At 37.4% G+C, this 22,198-nt stretch overlaps 1 protein-coding gene across 4 annotated transcripts in view; it reads left to right on the top strand.

Annotated features, from left to right (window-relative positions):
• Positions 1-7,907, top strand: part of Pcmt (Protein-L-isoaspartate (D-aspartate) O-methyltransferase) — a 28,693-nt gene extending 20,786 nt beyond the window's left edge. For 3 of the 4 annotated variants that reach the window (XR_012966741.1, XR_012966742.1, XR_012966743.1), the window contains exons 8-9: positions 3,847-3,937; positions 7,606-7,907. Coding sequence is in view for 1 of the 4 variants with exons in the window: in XM_076190845.1 (XP_076046960.1) it covers positions 7,606-7,618 (13 nt within the window). In the remaining 3 variants the exon portion in view is untranslated. The remainder of the gene's footprint in view (positions 1-3,846; positions 3,938-7,605) is intronic. The other variant, XM_076190845.1, reaches the window with a different exon arrangement.
• Positions 7,908-22,198: the final 14,291 nt, after the last annotated feature.

The raw sequence follows: 22,198 nt of genomic DNA on the forward strand, positions 1-22,198 counted from the left end.
TGTTCAGGGTATGTCTAAAGAAGGAAAGTGTACTGGTGGATTAAATGAGAAGTACAGTAGTTGCTGACAAGGATAGATAAGAGTGAGAAGTGTGGAGATTAGGTAAAGAACAAGGGTGGAAAATGCTGTCAGATAGGGTAGGTCAAGGTCAAAGAGTATTGAGGTGGTTAGGGCATATGGAATGGATGAATGAAGAAAGACACTAAAAGAATGCTTGGAAGCAATCAATCAAAGGGTAGATAAGGCAAAGGGGACTTGGATTACAAGGAGTATCTTTGGAGTAAGAAAAAGAGATTGCAAAGAATGGGAGTGAATAGAGAAAGTAATTATAAGTGTAGCATGAAGGAATGTTCTTGTTTGCTCAAGTTTTTTTGAAGGGATGAGGAGGGGGGTTGCCAAACAATGTGGCAGATACAGGGAGGAACCTCTGTCCATATGATGTTGAGATGTGAGGGGCATAAAATAGGTTGTAATGTGTATGAAATCAGTTTGTGTTTTGACTCAGCTACCCCTTTATCTGGGGAAAGGGTCTTGGCAATCACTTTTTATGTATATATTAGGAGGGCTAAGACTCTAATTAAAAAAAATTATATGTATTTAAGAGAAAATATTTTCTTCTCAAATTTTTACCAAGTTGTGATATACAGGAAAGGAGTTACACTCATAAATTTATTTATTTATTTATTTATTTATTTTCATTTATGTATATAAAATTTGTTTCAACCCCCCCTTTTTCATTTCTTTTCTTTTTCTTCAACTGTCATATATAGTTATGAATTTGCTCAAGGTTTTAGCTTGGCTATATCATCTAAGTGATTTCAAGAGTTGATGCATCTCTACAGAAAACTGTTTTTTGCCATCCTCCTGGCATATAGTCTCACCAGAGATTATATAAACAAAATCTCATGCAGACTCCATTATGAAAAAATAATTATTTAATCCATAGATAAAAAGGTTGTTATAAAAGAAATCTATTTTGTTACTGTTCAAACTCTGCAATTGATCCCTTCACTCCAATTCTGTGAGGTGTTTTTCCCATAGGACATGTATTTGAAAGAATCTGTGTCTCAGGTTGTGAGCAAATCCTGTCTGGCTGGTGTGTGTTCACCCCACACTCTTGTTGTTTCTTTAAACTCTTTTGTCCTTATATTGTTCATTGTTGTCCATCAGGGCCACATTATCACTTCTCTTGTATTTGTCCTCCCATGCCCTTACCTTAGAGGTTATATAGAGCACTAATGTTTCATCTACCACTTCTCTCAGTTGCTGTTCTCACTTTTATTATATTTAAGAGTTTCCTTATCCCGGTTCCGTTTCATTCACCAGCAGACAACACAAAAGTCTTAAGAATAAGAGTAACATCACAAGAATACCTACATACAGAAACCACTCCTCCCCATAGAGTATCACATGAGAATGATAGGCAAACACTTGTGAATAAAAGCTTTTGAACTCTCACACCTATCACATAATGTTACTTTAATGATTCCCAATATGAGAATAAAAAAGCGTATACAGCAAGTTATTCTTCCAAGGTATGTCCATGCAAAAGCATATGTATTAATCGGTAAAGAAATGCACCTCATCAGAACACTAGATTCTGCAAGTCACCAGATTTCCCCAGAAATCATCACTGTAGAGAATTAATTTTCAAGACAAGCAAAAGTAACACAAATAATGGTAAACATGTCTGTCTGTAACTGTTTATGAATTGAAATCTCTCGCCAGTTGTCAGCTCTCTTTGTGTGAAAAGGTAGAGGAAATAGTTGAAGTTGTTGGAGAGAGATTCTGTGCCCAGTCAGAAGACTGTCAACCCACAAGGCATCACGTCTGTTTCTTGTCAGTTTTGAAGTGGATGAACATAGAAAGTTTATTTTGCAGTGCCCCATATTAAACTGGAGTTGTTAAAGCCTGGAGAAAATGGGAAGCCATAAGGAAGATTTTAAAGAGTAAATAGACATTTTTTTGATAAGTGCTTCCAGCATGTTTGGAAGATAAAGTTCAGATCAACTTGATATTCAGTCTGTACTGGTTGCTTTAGAAATGGGAAATAATTATATGCAAAAGATAAGCAAAGAAAGCTAAAGACCAATGACAGAAATCTTCATTGATAGAATTTCACAATTGTAAATACAAATTATGTTCAGAAGCATGTGTGTAACTTATTTTTAAAAACTGTACTTTTGTGTGATGTAGGTTCACCATGTAACTGTTTTTAGGTTTGTTGGTATACTACTTTATGTTGCATCTGATGTGATTTACAGTGTCTATTTCATAGAACACCATAACCACCCACCGCCATCACCCACCACCACCTACCACCATAATCTCCAACACTCACTAACACCCACCTACACCACCCACTACCACCCATCAGTCACTACCACGCACCACTAAGACACCAACGCTACCACCAAATTTTGGATAGAATTGATATTGATAAGGGAGGAAAGGTTGCACACTTGTATCCTTGTAGGACACAGCTTTATGGATGACATATATCAGAAGGTGCATACAACTTTCCCTCTTAAACGCTGCATCTGAATACAAGAATAATCTCTAAAAATGCATTTCCACCTCTCTAATGTATCCCAGAAGACTGTTCATACAGGTATGATTTTTGGGAATAAATCAACACTCAAGTAATGAGTTTCTTTTACCTTTATTCATTTTATTTTTTCTGTATTTTTTTTATTCCTCTACTATCTCTCCTATTTCCTTTCTTTGCATCTCTCCCTCTTTCATTCCTTCTCTGTCTCTCAGCCTCTCTGTGTCTCTGCCTCTGTTTTTTGTTTCTGTTCTCTCTCTCTCTCTCTCTCTCTCTCTCTCTCTCTCTCTCTCTCTCTCTCTCTCTCTCTCTCTCTCTCTCTCTCTCTCTCTCTCTCTCTCTCTCTCATATCTTATTATGCACACATACATATGTAGATATCATGTGTTTTTTACGTTGGCATTTCCAGTATCCACTCTGAACTAAGGACAGCAAATGAAAACTTTTTACTTATTTAGAGAAGCAGAAATATGGTATATGCTCTCATGTAACCACTGATGTAAGTAGTGCAATAGCTGCAGTGTGTTCTCAGGCTGGCACAGGTGATTCTCGCTTACCACTCATTTACAAAGACAGGTGGCTTTTTTACATCCTTCCAATTACTGTAACTGAAAGAAGATTATCTTCATATTGCTTAGCTAACCATATTTATCTAATTGTGATATACAGGATATGAGCTACGTTTTTGTGTAGACCCATCTTTTCTCCATCTGTCATATCTGACAAAGTTTGTTTAAATCCATTTATGGTTGTAGCAGGGGCTATATCACCTAGGTTATTCCAGGAATTGATGCATCTGTTTTGAAAGCTGTTTTGTGACATCTGTCAGACATGTGGTCTTCAATTTTTTTCCCATGACTTTGTAATACTGTTCCAAACCAAGAAACCTTCTTATTTCGTCTACTTCTTTTAATGATGTAAACACTACAATCATATCAACCCTTCTTTCTTTGGTAATAGCTTTAAAATGACTAACTATATGTTTTATCTACAAATTTGTGAACAAGCATGGTCACTGCTTCCTGTATTCTTTACTTTGTGTTGAGACCATGCCTCTGCAGGTTTCCAATCAGAAAAAAACTCAAGGCAACATTTCCTTTTATTGTTTTCATTCTTTCCATCTCTTCTTTCAATCTGCATACAGTCTGTATAAAACTGTCCTGCTTCCCTTCTCTTTCCTTGTGGAATTATACCATTTCATCATAACCTTAGTCATTGTTACACTTACCTTTACCCATTTTTCTCCCATAACCCTGTTGTGTCCTATAAATTCTCCTTACACAATGTACACTCCTCAGACCATGGAAATATTAAGACTGGAGGAGGCATGGTGCACGCTGCCAGTACGGTCAGGTGAAGCCAACCCTCCCCTGCAACGGCAATATTCCTGTAAGCATGACGGTGCACCAGGCAACTGAAGAGCCATCATTAACACTGGTTTGCTCTGTTTATGCTCGTTGTTAGCATCTTTGTGTTTGTGGATGAAACATTTTACTGATGCCTATTTTGCCTGTACTCTTGGCTACTGAAACTTCATTTCAGTGAACAATAACAATCTGGTACTATGATCATAGAGAGGTTTCTATGCACTTTAGTCATACAGATTGGTCATTAGGTTCTGTTGAACAATGTTAACTTGATTTAACAAGTCTTACCTCGGAGAACTTCTGAAAATCGTATTTTGGGCTGTGAACTCTGCCTGCATATGTGTATCTCATGTATACATAGGTCTTATTGATAAGTGTTATGATAGCATTATTCACAGGATCAATTTCTGATCAGTATTGCTAAGCATGGGAATATTGTTTTCTTGAGAAATCCACAACAGTGCATGAATCATATTTTTGTGGCAGTCATGAGTTGACGGTCTTATGTAAGGGGTGTGTTTCAGTGGCAAGGCAAGATATTTCACAGTGGGAACATAGGGGAATAACATCTTCACTTTGTTCCCATAGTGATTATTATATGATACACATCAAAAGTTTGCATAAGGGGGAAAAATACCTTGGTATATGATAGTAAATAATTGTAATGATTCTAATTGTTGCCTCAAGTTTCACTGATTGGAAACGAGTAACCTCACTGTGGTTCAAAATGATCATCAGGTCCTCCCACAGATCTCTCAAGGAAGAAACATTGGACTTTAGTCTGTGTTTTATTTGTATTTACCCGTCCTCTCCTTATATGCAAGGGGGGACGGAGAGGGGGGGTCGCCGATTAAATGAAGCGGCCTTGCTGTGGATGTGCTGTGTCTTGCGACACTGCTTCTGACCCAGGGCGGTGGGCAAGGTGCAGGGATGACCCGTCATCCAGGAGGTGCTCAGATGAGAGGGAGGGTGGGAGGGGTGTGGAGTGTATTTAGGGATGAAATGGGTGGGAGTGATTTTATGCCTTTCCCTTTTTGGCTACCTCCCTTGAAAGGGGGAAAAAGCCTTGGTATATGTATGTATGTACCTAGTTATAGAAAAAGACCAAGATTGAGATGGATGGATTGGGTAAAAGGAGCATTTGATGCATGAGGAATGTCTGTTGAGCAAGGAAGATAGAGTGCAAAAGATAGGAATGAATGGATAAAAGAATGACAAGGCCCCTTACTATGAACTTACTGTGTGGTAGATTCACTCTGCCTCCAGTCTTGACCTACACCGAAAGTATCAAACTGGATGACCCAAAATAACAACTGGTTGGCCAGCAAGCATTCCATGCACAGATTAGAATTTATATTTTAACCAGAGAGTTCCTCATAGTGTTCCTAATTAAAAAGCATTTCAACCAATTCTGATACATTATTGTATTATATTATTTTCGTGATATTTAGTTTTAGTATCTGACATCTTCAAGATGCTCACCATAAAGTATAATTGCCCTACTTTGAACTGAATTTTACCACAATTTCAATGTATCTTCAAATCTACTTAGAGACTACTTGTTGAGACTACTCAGCTTATCTTGCAAATATTCTGCTGTTTCTGAAATGAGAATGTCATCTGTAAATCTCTCATGATATATTCCCCATTAATATTCAAACATGTCCCCTCCTAATATTACTCCCTTAAATTTTTCAAGACAAGCTGTAAACAAATAGGGTAGAATTGTATTGCATTACTGTACTCCATATTCAGTTTATTTATGTATTTATTTTATTTTATTTTTTCCTGTTTTATTAATAATTAGAATTGTTCCCTTGAACGAGGGGCGATGGGGGAAGTAGGGAGTGGTTATGTGTGAATGATATTTTGAAGGGATATAGATGTGCAGTTGCCAGTTAAGTGAAGCAGCCGTGCTGTGCACTTGCTCTGTCGTGCTTTAATTGCTTCTGACCCAGGGCAGTGGGTGGGAGACAGGGATGACCTGTCATCCATGAGGAGCTAAGATGAGAGGGAGGAAAGGGTGGTGGATGGGTGAGAGTGGGTACGTGTCTTTTGACTTTGCTACCTCACTTGTAAAGGGGAAAACCTGTACCCCCTCAGTGGCTGGCAATGTTATTCAGGCCCTCTCACAGATCTTCCTGGAAAGAAATTTTGGGGTGTTGTAGGTGTGGGACTAATTCTTTCTCCAGCTAAAAATAGTATGGGAGTAGTTGCTGGTTGTGAGCTTTCTATGTACAAAAAATTGTAAGAAATACAGTTGACCTTGATGATCTTCTGTTAGCTCCTCAGGGCTGCATAACATGATGGAAGTGAGGGGAGGTTGATAAATTTTGAAAATGGACAGCTGTGCTGTCCATCTAGCAGGACCACCAAAAGCAGGCACCTGTCATTAATTGGCCCATCTGTCTTACTGAGGTGAGGGAAGGAAAAAAAAATGTTGAGGGGGGTCAAACATATTTATGTAGGTACTAGAGCTTATGTGAGGGCCAGGAATGGAGACTTGAGTAGTTTGAGGTGAAGGTGGGGCTATGCTAGGTTTGTGTAATGTTGCCATGGTTATGCACTATGTATATAGGGCAGTGAGGGAGGTTAACATAAAGGTGCTAGGCAGGTGGCCGAAGTTGGTGAGAGAGTGGAGGAAAGTAGGAGGTGAGCCAGTTGTTGTTCGCATGTAGCTTAGAGGGTTGTTGTTGGTGGTGGGATTTGGGAATGTGTGTAAGAATGGATTAGAGGGAATTTAAAGGATAACATACTGGAAGAAATGGAGAGCTTTAAGTATATGGGGTCACATGTGGCAGGGAATGGAGGAGTGGAGGTGAATTATAGAGTAAGAAAAGCAAAAAAAATATCTTGGGGGAGTGATTGTTTAGAGAATTAGAACATCATATATGGTGCCATATAACCTTAACTAATTTGATGTAAAGTTATAATAAGATTGCTCTTACTGGGTAAGATCTGCAGTGTTGAGCACTATCCTTCTCCTCCTCCTCCTCCTACTTTGCACCTTCACTCTGAAAAAAAATCCTATTTAGTCAGGAGTGTCACAAAAAGCCCTTTAGTATTGAATTCATAAAACATATATTGTATATATTTATTATATTTTCATAGTTGTAAGTACACCATAGCCAACACCATGTCCACTTCTTTGTAGTTACTGGTATTCATGTTGTTGTCAGTATCTATCAAATTGGCTTTGTTTAGTGGCACAGAGTTGAGTTTTCATAAGTGTGAGGATCTCGTCTCAATCTGAAATCTGCAGTCTTAGGCATGCCCCAGGAATTATCTATAATTTATCATAGAGAAAAGGAAGATCCCATCAAGTGAGTCAGTCATGCTTCAGTAGCCACTGCCACTGCTACATTGCTAAACACAAAATTTGAGATGCTTTTTGTTTTTCGTATGTAAAGGAGGAAGTAAATGAAAAGCGAAACTGGTCACTGAAATTAGGCTTCTTGTAAGATTGAATTTTCACTTACAGTTGCCAGTGAATAGTGCGAGAGAATGTCAGCTTTGAAACTCCTTTTTTAAAAAAGATTTTTTTGGAAAATAAGTTCTTGCTTTTAGTGTTTGTTTTTTCCACAACTTGTGTTTGGTATACTGGTATAGTTTTGTTTATTTTATCTTAGAGAAGAAATTTAGTGCATGGTTTAAGATTTTCATATTTCTGTTGTCAAAATTTTCCAACAGACGTGAGCTGTGAGTGACGCCAGGTGTATAATAATACTCTGCAGGTGCTGCCCACTTCTATAGATTCCAGCTTCTTCATACCCCCACGCACCCTTGTGAGCCCAACGTAACAGGCTGCAAGAAAAGTGTACTTGATCCATTGGCTTATGTTGGACTGCTGGAAGAGCTGTGGCTGCAGTATCGTTAAGCCTGTAGATGTTAGCGCTAGCAATGGCACAAGTTTATCTAAGTTTTCATCGCTGTACCATGTGATTAAACATTTTGTGTTACTATTGGAGAATTAAAATATTTTGCATTACAAATTTTGTATAAATGAAAAATATACATACCAGTAAATATTGTAAGAGAACTGCCTTGAAAATGTGTAGTCCATCAGAATCTTTTGCTGTAGATATTGAACATAATATGATATACAGGGTTTTTGATAACAGGTAAGTATTCTGTTATATACCTGTCAGAACTTCTAAGTCATTAGATATAACCTTTTCCTCATTTAATTTATTTACCCTCTTTTTCACTCTTTTTTTAAGAATTATTCTCATAGCATTATATTCATCTCACTGCTTTCCTAGCCACTCTGCTTCACACTAGTTTGTCTTGTGTTAGCATGGAGTTCACATAGAACTACTTAGAAAATATTAGTATAGATCTAAGGATTTATCACAGAATGGGTTTTTAATAAAGACTATACATTATTGGAGACATTGGTTTGACAAATCTGGAAGGAAAAAAGGGGAAAATGTGACTGGATCATTCACATCTTAAGCAAGAAATAGGGTGACTGTTATCCACGGGGTCATACATAAAGTCACATTAAGATATAAGAAGGAAGAGAAAAGGTCATGAATTGAAATTGCAAAAGAAAATTGTGTGAGATATTAAAAAAAAAAGGCTTTCTAGATAAAAGAGTAGTCACTGGAATATGTTACTAACAGATTTTGTGTGCTCAAAAACCTATTAATGGTTAAAACTTCGGGTAAATTAAGTTTTGAGACACTGCCATAATTTAAAATACAGCTGTATAAATACAATTAGGCCTTTTAGCATTTATGTAGATACAGAATGAGAGATTTCCTAAGAGAATGATGCATGAGGACAGTAGTATAGAGGGAAGTCAGTAGCAGAGGTCAACAAGAGTCGGTACAGGTACCCATAATGTTCTTGATTACTGTAAATTACATGATGGAATGACAGCCACTGAATGAAAGAGGAAGTCCACAAATGGCTAAAAAAAAAAGAGGAAAAAAAAGTATAATGTATGACTGGAGCCAAATGTGGATAATAAACTTGCTAAAAAAAAAGTGAAACATTGGAATTAGACTCGAGTACAAAAAAGACTCGTAGTCTATTCAAAGGGAAATGCATCCATTTCTATCCATATACCAAGGGCTTCTTCCTGCTTTTAAGGGCAGTAGCCAGGCAAGGCACACAGCCACTCCCATCCACCACCCATTGTTTTCTTCTCAATTTAAAAGAAGGAAAAAAGATTGGGAGTGTTCATCATGGGAATAAATTTGGTTACTGCTCTTTGTATTCTCTCTAGCTTGTTTATATCCTTCATATTGTATGAAGATCATACCTCCACTACATATAGCTAGGGCAGATCAGTGTTTCTTCTGGAGTGAAAATCCATTTGTATGTTTCTTGGGGTAGTCGGTGTCACCCACAATTTTGCGGATATTTTTTTTTATAAGGTGAAGTTATCCATGACCAGTGTAGGTTGTCCTCTTCTTTTGCTGTGTAATTGACTCATTAAGCAATTCACTGAAGGTCTTTTTGGGCTTTTACCAGTTTCTAAACTTGGCATTTTAAACACCACAAAATTAAAATGATTGGAAATGGATAAAAACTTTAAACAACCTTTAGTTATTTAGTGAATGGGAAATACGTAATTTACAAGGAAAAAGAGAGAAATAGATAAATAAGAATCTGGGAGTGTTGGTCATGTTCTATACAGATGTATAAACACTTAGAATAGCTTAGACAGTGATATAGTCGAAGTTGGAACTAGACATGAGTTTTAAGCTAGTTTGGGCCCTACTTTGGAGATGCTGTGTTTTACTGCATTCCTTCTGACCCAGGCAGTGGGTTGGAGACAGGACTAGGTCTTCATCCAGAAGTAAAATAATAATAGATAATATATCTATCAATATATGAAAGACTTATTCCCCCTGACAAGGGAGGTAGCCAAGTCAAAAGGTAAGTACACACTTCCACCCATTTCACTTCCACCCTTTCCACTTCAATCCCCCTTTCCTCTCTCTCATCTTAGCTCCTCATGGATGGCAGGTCATCCCTGTATCCTGCCTACTGCCCTGGGTCAGAAGCAATGTGCCAGGTACAGCACATCCACAGCAGAGTTACTTTACCTGAGGAAAAGGCTTTCTGGTATGTATATGTATGTATATATATATACATATATATATATGTAAGAGACAGATTCCTCGGGCATTGCTCCTCTCCAGTTTATTATAGTTATGTAAATACAATCAAATGAATACCTGAGAAGATATCTCTGGCTAACATTCCCAGAGACTTACATCAGTGTATTTACCTATCTATCTATATACCAAAGGCTTTTTTCCCCCCTATAAGGGAGGTAGCCAAGTCAAAAAGCGTGTACCCACTCCCACCCCTTTCACCCTCATCCACCACCCTTTCCTCCTCATCTTAGCTCATGGATGACAGGTCATCTTTGTATTCCGCCCACTGCCTTGGGTCAGAAACAATGCAGTAAGACACAGTACATCCACAGCAAAGCCATGGCTATATTTACAATTGTAGTTTACAGGAAAGAAGCAACATTCATAGGATCCTGTCTCCTATTCTCCAATTTATCATACCTAGCCTCAGATTCATATACAGTTTTAACAGTTCTAGAGACAGAGTGCCAGCTCTTGGGGTTGCACCTTGAAACAGATGTGTTCATGATAATGGGTTTTGAAGATGGATGGTAAGGAGATAATTCTCTCAGATGCCCATCTTTCAGGACCACCACATGCAGGTACTTGCTGTTGATCCTAAGTCCTATGAAGTGGTAGTAATGTGAAATTCAAAAACCAAATATTATCTGCATTATAGAAACATGAAAATCACTTCCTCAGAAGTTCATACAGGTACACTAAAAGTATTAACAGAATTCCAAGAAACAGGAGTAATCTCCATGAATTTGAATGGATCTTCAAATTTAAGTTATTTCTAGAACTTTTTGAGTAGGGTAAAGAGAAATATGGCAGTAGCCAAAGATGTTGTTAATTGTGAGAATAAACACCTTGTGAGATCGAAACCTTGAAAAAGCTGTAACAAGCGAAACGTAGTACCAATAAAGGTTTCGATCTCACAAGGTGTTTATTCTCACAGTCTTGTCGGCTTTTGCCATTGTGATTCATGTTGTTAATTGCCCAAATTGTATTTATAGATTCATAGATAAGTAATTAGCCATAGACAAGCCAGAACTTTATTGATTGAGAAATTACTACATTCCCTTATAGCATCTGATTCCACATCAGTTTTCATAAGCTAATGAAATCAGAAACTCAAAACTAATTAACTTGATTGGAAATAAGCTTGCTCAGACCATCAAAATTTCAGTTAATTATTTATTCAGAAATATATAACCATCTTATATTCAGCTGGTTTGTGTAGTTGTATTGCCAAGAAGATGAAGAGAGCTAATGTGACTTGCGTGGAGAATAGTTAAACAGTATATCAACCATCATCCAACCAGTTGTACATTTGAGGCTAGGTAGGATAGAGGACCCAATGAGCATTACTCATTTTCCTGTGTACTACAATTAGGTAAATACACCCGCTATAGGCAAGTTAGTTGATTCAATATTTCAGGAATGATAGATACCATTATGAATGCAAATTGGAGAGAAATTAGCCAGACATGGTGGGTCTTTGTGATTCAGTAAAGTTTATATGGTATTTACAATAGTTCATTAGAGATAACCACAGAACAAAATATTTCGTGGAATAAGATTTTTCAATAACCCATGATATCTTTGAATTATGGGTGTTACATGTAATTTATAGAGTAGATGTTTTTCATATGAATAGACATCAATTGTAATCTGTAGGGAAGGGTAAAAATTAGTAACTTACAAGCAATCAGTAATTAATATTATTCTTATCTGAATTTGTGAACAATACTTGACATGATTTATGTCTTATTATTTATTTTGTATATAGGTAGGTTTATCATTTATTTATTTGTTTGTTTATTTGTAATAAGGCAGGTGTGGTATGCAAAGGAGTGTGAATATAATTGTTAATAGGCAGTGACAAAATGTTACTCAGACTGTATACCTGGGCTGGAATAAGATATACCTGGATGCAGATTTTCAGTGAACAAATTATATGTAGTGTGTAAACAATATCAGTTTCCCTTTCCTTTTGTAGTGCACTGTATTCTCATCACTGTTGGTTCAACAGTTTAAGCATTACTATCTGGTGCAGATATTCTGACACAGCATTCCTAATGCATAATAAAGTGTAATTAGGCCAATAGTAAAGATGTAAATATTTTACATCAGTGTTGTAACTATCAAAAGAATATAGATAAAATGTTTTCTTCGTCACTTAAGAGTTTAGAGGGAAACACAAGACGTTTAGTTTTTCATTTTAGAGTGCAGTCCCATCCAAAAATCAACACCTGGAAATGGAGTGGAATCAAATGCTCTTGATATCCAGCTGTGTTTATGGGTGAATTTAGTTATCTTTCTCCAAACATATATTTATATACCAGTGGTCCTTTCCCCTTGTAAAGGCCATATGAATAACAATTAATAGTGGTGGGTGAATTAATGAAAAATGTTAGCTTTATAAACCATCAATTCAATAAGTAGTTATATTAAGATCAATGCGTAAATTCTGCCAGCATATTAAATGAAGTCAGTTGTCAGATTTTTTTTTTTTTTTTTTCTCCCATACAGAATTAAAAACTGATAGAAATGCAAGTGATACTACTACTCTGCTTCATCTTTGAGTCCTTCCTCTCAAGCAGGTGCTTGTTCACTGTCATGGGGCAGCAAACCATCTACATACATATAACAAAGGCTTTTTCCCCCTACATGGGGGGTAGACAAAAAAAAAAGGCATAGAAACCACTCCCACCCATTCCATTTCCTATATATTCCACTACCCTCCACCATGTCGACAATTACCTTGTCCACACAAGCCTGGGAGATGCAAGTGCCAGTGTCACTTATTTAAAAGGACTTACCTACTGACATTTGGTAAGGTTGCTTGATTAACTTCTTGGTGGTAGGTGGAGTGGATCCCTCACTGGAGTGACGAAGGATGTCCTGCAAAAGAAACCAATGGCAAGAAACTGACTAAGGCTGGAGAGATGCCTCTTCCTGCTGTGAATTGATGCTGCCTTACAAGTCTTGACAGTATGTTTCTTGAAGTGGTTTTTAATATTTTGCTGTTTAAGCAGGCAGACTTTACATTGAGAAATGTAATTGTTCCCCTCCATTTTTCTGTAGGACAAACTTGTCAAAATAGGCCAGAGGTTCTTAGGCAGCTCAGTCATTAATTATCTATCTAAGCTTTGCTGACATCACTCTCAGTAGCCATAACAATTTCCTAGACTTTTACACTGTACTTGATTGAGATGCCATCACTACACACTTGGGCAATATATGAGTTCTGAGCTCTTGTCCAGGAGGGTAAGAGCTGTTGATTATGAGTCCAGTACATGATCCAAGAGTAATTGTGAATTACTGTCCACAGTCTAAAGTTCTGTTGTTTTAGTTACCATGAACATTATCTGTGTGATGATTTAAATTATATAAAAATTTTCAGAGACTAACCTTTTACTGAAAATAGGTAAGGAATTATCGAAATAAACACCATGTCAGGATGGAGCTTTTACTAGTACGATGTTTTGCTTGTTACAGTTTTTTCAAGTACTTGAAAAAGCTGTAATAAGGGAAACCTCATACTAATAAAGGCTCCGTCCTCACTTGTGGTGTTTATAGACTTGTCAGCAACTGCCACTTTCATACAGGTAATGGATTAATGAACATCAACAAAAATTTTAGTTGATGTTAATGATGAAAAGGTTAATGGATTAAAACACGTAAGAAAATTAGCACTTTTATTGGATTATTGGATGTGGGGGAGTGGTTGTGTGTAGATGATATTTGAATGTTGGATGCAGCCTTATGGGATTTCTTCCCCATATCTAATTTCCGCATGAGGGAGGGGTCACTGATTAAGTGAAGTGGCTTCGCTATGGATGTGCTGTGTCTTGCTGCATGGCTTCTGACCATGGGGCAGGAGACAGGAATGACCTATCATCCATGATGAGCTAAGATAGGAGGGAAACAAGGATGGTGGATGGGAGTGGGTGGGTGCCTTTGACTTGGCTACCTCCTTTGTAAGGGGGAAGAAGACCTTGATATATAGGTAAATAGGTTATTGGATTAATGTTTAAGATGTTCATTTCCACTACTGGCCATAACAGTTGCTTCAGATTTCACTGATTGGAAGCCTGCAGCAATCAGCAAAGGTCATTTGGGAAGAAACTTTGGATTGTTTTCTTTGTGTTAGTCCAGGTCAGTTTCTGTGTTCCCAGCTATCAAGGGATGGAGAAGGAGGAGGGGAACGTTTGCTTACTCTCAGGTCTCCTTATGTGAAAAAGGGCAGGGGGAATGGTAATAGAAATCTTGAGTCTAGTCCAGAATGAATAGTAGACTTTCAAGGCTATTCCTACAGATCCAGATGGAGGTTAGAGTATTGACAGATTTTGAAGATGGAGAGTGATGAGATAAGTCTGATATCCATTGTGCAGAATTCTCAATATCAAGTACTTATTATTGGTGTCCTCTGAATATGAAGCACACTGAGACCAGATAATGATTTAGATATAGTGCTCATATTCTCTTGGTATGTGCTGGTGAGACAATCAGAAATGTACAGATTTTGCATCCTCCTAATTGTGGGGTCAGATCCTGCAACTTTTTTTTTTCCAATATCCAGCAATAACTGTTACATGTTCCAGCAGTCTAAGCACATAGAACAAAGGTGATGGCATTGGTAATAGTTTTGTATTTACCTAGTTGTATTATACAGGAAGGGAGCTATGCTCGTGGTGACCCGTCTTTGTATCTTTCAGCATCAAGTTTTTTCTTAAAATCTTGAATAGTGTTTGCACACACTGTTTGTTTGTCTAATTTGTTTCAAGTATCTATCACTGTGTGGGAAGTTTTCTTTTTCTTTTTTTATCCTGTAATTATCTTTTTTGAGTTCCATTTCGTGTCCTCTGGTTTTTCCATTGTCCCATTTCAATAAATCATTCTTATCTAAGATTTCCATTCCTTTCATAATTCTGTAGATGGTAGGTCTCCTCTTTCCCTTCTTTGTTCCAGAGTTGGTGCCAGTTTTGTTGTTGCTCTTTGTATTCTTTCTAATTTTTTTATATTCTTTTTGGAGCCTTCTGATGTATGCTCCTCCTCAGCACCTTCACCAACTAACATTTTTCACTGCTGACATCTGGTCACATTGTTTTAACCATTGGACTTATAGAATATAAACAAATGTGTCTTTGATTGAGAGTTGTTGGAAGAAGACCATACTGGTTTTTACATAAGGAAAAATTAAATAGTGGCAAGACTATTTCAGTTAAGTAAAAAGGCAAATATAACATGATCCTATAAAGAAAATATATACTGTATATACAAAGGCCCTAATTCCCCTTACAAAGGGAATGACCAAGTCAAACCATAACTTTGTTTTGACCATTCATGGGAGAAGTGTATGAAAAGAAAGAGTTTCTGGTTCCCTCATTCCACCTCATTTAGTCACTATTTACAACATATGGGAGAACAGGGTGGCAGTGTTCTTGTTGAACACTGCAGAGTATTAAAGGAGAAGAGGTGTTGATAATTGACGATCTGTCAGTCTGCTAGAGCTTTGAAGTGATTATTTCTTGTTCTGCATGCCCAGAAGTAATTTGGACCCAGATATTGTGTTGATACATTATTTTTGCTACATTGCCTCTGACTTTTTCTTTTTGGCTACCCCCCTTGTTAGGGGGAAAAAGCCTTGGTATATGTATGTATGTATGCCTCTGACTTGTATGTGGATATTTTGATGCAGCCCAAAGAGATTTTTTCAACCTGTCTTCTTTATTTTCTGCATTAGGGGACAGTCGGGGTGGTTGCCAATTAAGTGAAGCAGCCTTGCTATGAATGCACTGTGTATTGCTGCATTGCTTCTGACCCAGGGCAGTGGATGGGATACAGGGATGACTTGTCATTCATGAGGAACGACTTAGCTACCTCCCTTTTGAGGAGGAAAAAACCCTTAGTATATAGATACATAGATAGCCTCTGACTTCAGAGTGGGTAGTGGAGAGGGATGACCCTTTTTCCACAAGAAGCTAAGATGGAAGGGTTTTTGGATAGGTGTGGGATGGGTGAAAGGTAGGTGTTCCCTTCAGCTTGACCACTACCCCCTTATAAGGGGGAAATGGATTTTTCGAAGATATATGTGTGTGTATGTGTACACACACCACCCCATCCATGTTCAATCTTTACATGGATGAGGTGGTGTGAGAGGTGAATGCAAGGGTAGTGGGTCAGGGGTTGGAGATGATTAAAGAAAATGGAGAAAAGTGGGAGGTGAGCCAGTTGTTGTTTGCTGACGACACTGTGCTTGTAGCAGGATCAGAGGAGGGATTGAGGAAGTTAATGACAGAGTTTGAGAAGGTGTGTGAAAGAAGGAAGCTGAAGATAAATGTGGGTAAAAGGTGATGAGATGTACAAAGGGAGAGAGTGACAGCAGGCTGGAGGTGAGCATTAAGGGTGAGAGACTGGAGGAAGTGGATAGTTTTAGATATTTTGGTGCGAATGTGACAGGAAAGGGAGGAGTGGAGGTGGAGGTAGAATGTAGATTGAGAGAAGCAATTAAATGCCTTGGTGGATTGAAAAGTGTAATGAGAAATAGACATCTGGGAATGGATGCTAAGAGGAGGTTATATGAAGGAGTGATTGTACCAACAGCAATGTACGGGGCAGAAACATGGAACATGAGAGAGAGAGGAGTTTGAATGTGTTTGAGATGAAATGTCTGAGAAGTATGATAGGGGTTACTAGGCTGGATAGAGTAAGAAATGAGGAGGTGAGGAGAAGAACAGGGGTGGAAAGGGAACTGGGAGATAGGGTTGATGAAAGGATATTAGGATGGTTTGGACACATGGAAAGAATGAGTGAAGAAAGATTAGTAAAAGAAGTATGGAAGGCAGAGGTGGAAGGAGTGAATATGAGGGGGCGTCCTAGGATGAGATGGATGGATGGGGTGAAATGGGCATTACAAAAGAGAGGAATGTCTGAGGAGGAAGGACGGGAGAGGACAGAAGATAGGGGTGATTGGAGAGGGGTTGTGTATAGATGATGCTATGATGCATGAGGGGGAGTGGGTGGGGGATGGGGGGTGAGGAAGTATGTATGAAAAAAAATTGACGCAGCCCGAAGGGATTTCTCCCCGTCTTCTCCTTTTCTGCATGAGGGGACGGAGAGGGGGGGTCGCCAAATTTATGAAGCGGCCTTGCTGTGGATGTGCTGTGTCTTGTGACACTGCTTCTGACCCAGGGCAGTGGACAGGATGCATGGATGACCCGTCATCCAGGAGGTGCCAAGATAAGAGGGAGGGAGGAGGGTGTAGGGGAGTGGAATATATAGGAAATGGAATGGGCGGGAGTGGTTTCTATGCCTTTTTCTTTTTGGCTATCCCCCATGTAGGGGGAAAGAGCCTTTGGTATATGTATGTATATATATATATATAAATACAAAAACATATGCATACATTATTCCAAATTAAGGTCATAGTGTATGCATACATGACTTGGCTACCTCCCTTATATGGGGGGAAAATAATTTGGTGTATAGATAACATACATTATTGTGGGATGCACATGGAGCTCTGCTAAATTTGTGGAAAATATTGAGAAATGGCAACATTGTTTTAGAATAAGTGTTCATTAAGGTACCACCTAAAATTGAAGGGCAGGTGTCATTTATGGAATAGGAATGGTAATGGACCATTAACACTTGATCTATGGGTTCATTGGTATGCTAAGGTGTGACTCATGTGCCTGATAGGATTTTGGCTCATATTCAACATAGTCTGGATAAGTAGAAAATCACATTTTGTTCTCACTAGTGACAAGAGGTTGAGCTTGCTGAAAGTGTATACACCTTTAATGAAAGGATGATGGAAGGAGGAAAATCAACCAGTGCATGAATTTAAAGCTTAACTGTAACTTCTGGAAATGTATATGCTGATGTTTTCTCTCTTTTTCAAGGAAACTATACATTATTTTACATTTGTACTTGTTCTTAGGCTTGCCACTGTGTAACAGACCTAAACATAAACTGTCAACTTCTGGTCAAATGATGTTGCCATTTGACCAATGCCTCTACAACTCCTAGTACATTTTCTTCCACTATTATGTTACATATATGTATACACATGCACATCTACATGTACACAAAATACTGAATAGCCACTTCATGATTGTGTTGACCAGCTTGTCTCTCTTTGGTCTACATTTAGTAATGAGAAGTAAACAATAGTTCAGGGGTAGTTTGTCACCACCTGCTTCTTTCACTGCTCATTTCTTTTTACAATGGTCAGAGCTAGGCACAAAGATGCTATGTACTAGCAGCCTCTGCTCTGTATGCCTTTATAATGATCTTGATTAGTAGTCACAGGAAAAGTTGGCTGACAAAAGCCCTTTTATTGTGTAAAGCTACTGTTCTTCATGAAATAATCACATAAGACATTTTAGGAAGTGAGCACCACAATATAACCAAACTACAACTAACAAGATAGCCATTTGCTAAATGCACAATACACATGAATATTGCTATACAGAACTACAAAGTTCTGGTGACCAGAAGTGCATTAGAATTGAGTGTTCACAAAAAAATCATAAGCATTTAATATACAAATGAAATAGCAAATTCAGACAGCAGGGTCCAGTGAAAAGTGGTGAATGTTCCTGGCCCATTACTACTGGTTTGCACTTTGACAAAAAATATATATATATTATTGTACATGCTAAAGGTAGTATTGTAATACAACTTTACAGGAGGCAGTTACACAAAAGAACCACTTGTGTCCTAACAATAAGTATTGCTATGCATGTAACATCTAGGAAAGACAGCTGCTTAATATAGTGGGAGTTTCTTTATTAGGCTGGAGTAGTATTTAGTGCTATGAAATGTGTATAGGACTGGAGACCAAGTATGTCTTGATAGACTGCAGTCTGTTAATGAAACTTGCTAAGGCAGTGTTAGTGCTCAACTACTACCATTTGAGTGCATGGTGGCATTTACCAAGATTCTTGTTGTGGTATGTCTTCATGTTCCAAGCAGGTGGCACTGCATTCTTCTGTTTTTTTATTCAAATACTTTTGTTCCTTTAGAAGTTTCATGTGTGGTCTCATCATCAGTACTGGGTGCAGTTAAACTTGTAAGCATTCAACTTACTTTGTACATGATATTTATTACTGTCTGGAAATTACTAAATGTGTTATGTCATTGGCACTGTGTAATTGTAGATATACCTCATGCCCCTCTTGGTTTTGAATATTAATGTTACCTCCTTCAGAATGGCTATGTGCATGTGAGTGGCATTTTTGCTGGAAAGAAAGTGTAGATCTGTGAATATAAAGAACACATTCATCATCACAGAAAAAGAAAATAACATTACAAGAGCTTAGTCTAAATTAACCTTTTTCAGTAAGGAAATTATTTGTTGATTAGTCTGGCATGGAAAGCAGGTACATTTTTCTTGGATTACTTTTTTCTTTTTTCATAATATTATGTAAAAATGACGATGATGATGATGAATGTTGCTACAAGGGTTACAAAAACTACAGTAGTTTGTTCTAAGTGGACAAGAAATGGCTAAGTGATTCAGAGAAATTGTAATGGGTCATGAAATTTTAAAATATGTGGTTTCAGTTATATCATACAGGAAGATTTTAAGAAATTAATCATAGTTGTATTCTCCCATTCACATTAGTTCAGTCATTGTTATTACCCCAAACAAAAAAATGTTGCCTAAGATAGTAAGATTTCTCTTAATTTTCAGTTTGATTATGTCTTAATTTTTTATTGTTTAGTAATATAATTTTATATTTACATTAAGAAAACTAGAATGAAAATGCCTAGTAGACAGGTAAGATTTATATTTTGTGAAGGATTTATGAGATTGCATACATTATGTGCCAAAAGATTTGTTACAAATTTCTTTAACATAGGTACAGTGAGTCCTCCTTATACGCTAATTCTTTATCTGGTAAATTCAGTTACGGTATTTGGTAATTACTACCCTTGATTCTATTTACGGTAAGAAAAATTCACGGATACGGTATCCTCTAGATATTTTGAAGAGGAAAGAGCAGGGAGAAGGTACGTCTGCCATATCCTATTATTACATATTATAATGGTATCGGTATACAGTAATTTCAATTTACATTAAGGTTTTCAGGAATGCATGTGTACCATATAACGAGGACTTACTGTGTATAGACTAACTACAAGTTGAAAGTGTTGTGATTAGAACTTACCCTGATTTATTGGTCATCCTTTATTATTGATAACCTGTGTTTAAGTCTTTTGAAAGAATATCAAGCAAGTTTTGTGGCCTTGAATCATAAAAAATTATTCCAAATATTCATAATGCATGCTTCAAGCTTTGGGAAGGAGGAAGTGTATGCGTTTCAGGTCCCTAAAACCTGTACATTCTCTATGGAGCCTTATCAACTTGTTTCTTGATCATTTTCAAAGTCCTGGATGGAGTTTTATGTGGCTTTCCAGAAATTGAAATCACTATGCAAGCCCCTCTGTTGTCAGGAAAATGCTTTACCCACCCTTGCAATGAAGTCCGTTTAAATGACACTTCACAAATTTCCTTTATTGTCTTACCTTGTACAAACACATCATCATGAGATGAATAAGGTTTCTTTCCTATTTTACACCTTAAGTACACAAAACACAAACCAGTTGCAAGGGAAAATAACAGTAATAAAATCTGCCCGCAATTCAACATTTTGAAGGCAACAGACAAAATTCAGTGGTTCAATAGATTTTTTAACCCCCTTACCCCATCCCTCATCCCACCCCATCCCATCCCATCTTTGACTTTATTATGTTTATTAGATTGATGTTCCCCACATTAACCCCTATTGTCCAATAAATTGAGGGATGGGTGTAATTGTTGCTTTGATTTTCACTGAGTAGAAAAGCTGCAGCCTCACAGCAACTATTAGCTATCCTCTTTCCCTCCCACTGATATCTGAGAAGAAACTTTGAATTGTTGTCTGTGTTGTATTGGTGTGGGACTGTTTCATTGTAACTGACTGAAAGTAGGAGGAGAAAAGGAACAATCACTAGTTGTTAGCTCTCCATGTGTGAGAAAGTTTAATACAATTTAAGCTGATGAGAAAGATCTTGGACCCAGATCAGAGACAGAGTATCAGTTCCTTAGGTCTGCATTTCTTGATGGAGGGGTAAGAGTTAATGATTTTTGAAAAGGATCAGCTCAACTCTACATCTTGCAGGACAACCAGAAGGGATTGATCTCCACTAAAGAAAATCATACCATAATCGCACATTTTCAATTGAGTTGTTCACTTTAGATTGCTGTGGGCATTAATATGCACATTGATGGTATTCATCACAACAGAAAATTGTCAGGATCTATGGTGCAAATGTAAATGTTAAGAAATGAGCCTGTGATTTTATTACCAAAATTTAGTTACAAGATCATATTTGCAACAAAACTTTTGGGCACATATTGTATGTATATTGAAATGTTACATGTGTAGGAAGAAATTTCAAATATGTAAATTTTACTCACTTTTATTGGAATGCTGTTTGAATTAATGAGTGTTCAGGTTAGTATGCTTAGAAATGGCTTAGGGATAAGGAGTACAAATAATGGTAAGGAAACAGTATAATCAAGGAAACACAAGTGGACATATATAACAAGTCCTGTGGGGCATCATTTGGTTAGCATTACTGTACTGTAAAATGAAGGGAGAACAGCTAGGAATAGTATTGATTTGGTGTTCATTTCCAAGGAAGTGAGAGCTTTATTTTTAAGGAGGCATGAAATGATGAAAAGTGTCTAAAAACATAAATATCAGAATAACTAATCACTGGTATTGTATTTAAGAAGTCTGAATTATGAAGTGAGCTGCAATCGGTGGTAAAATAATTAACAGCTTATTTTCCATGTAGGTATAAAATATTGCAGTGCCATTTACTCATGCTTCACTTAAGTTGGACATAACTATTCACTGGAAAATTGTTGCCCAGTATCCTGTATTACACAGAAAAATGTATACAGGATTAATTGTGCTGTGATGATGGAATGTTTTAGGTCATATTGTAAGAAAAAGTGAGAGAGTATTGCTTTTATTTTGAGTGAGATATTGTATTAGTGTGGTTGCTAGGTTCTTCATTGTAGCATCACTTGAATAATGTTGGAGCTTTCAATAATATTTACTTTTATTGATAATTTTCTATTCCCACTGGTACTCAGTGTGTGAAATCACCCAGCCTGCAGT

Source organism: Oratosquilla oratoria, chromosome 9, assembly GCF_046742065.1.
Source record: "Oratosquilla oratoria isolate Oo_2021 chromosome 9, ASM4674206v1, whole genome shotgun sequence".
Taxonomy (NCBI): Eukaryota; Metazoa; Arthropoda; class Malacostraca; order Stomatopoda; family Squillidae; genus Oratosquilla; species Oratosquilla oratoria.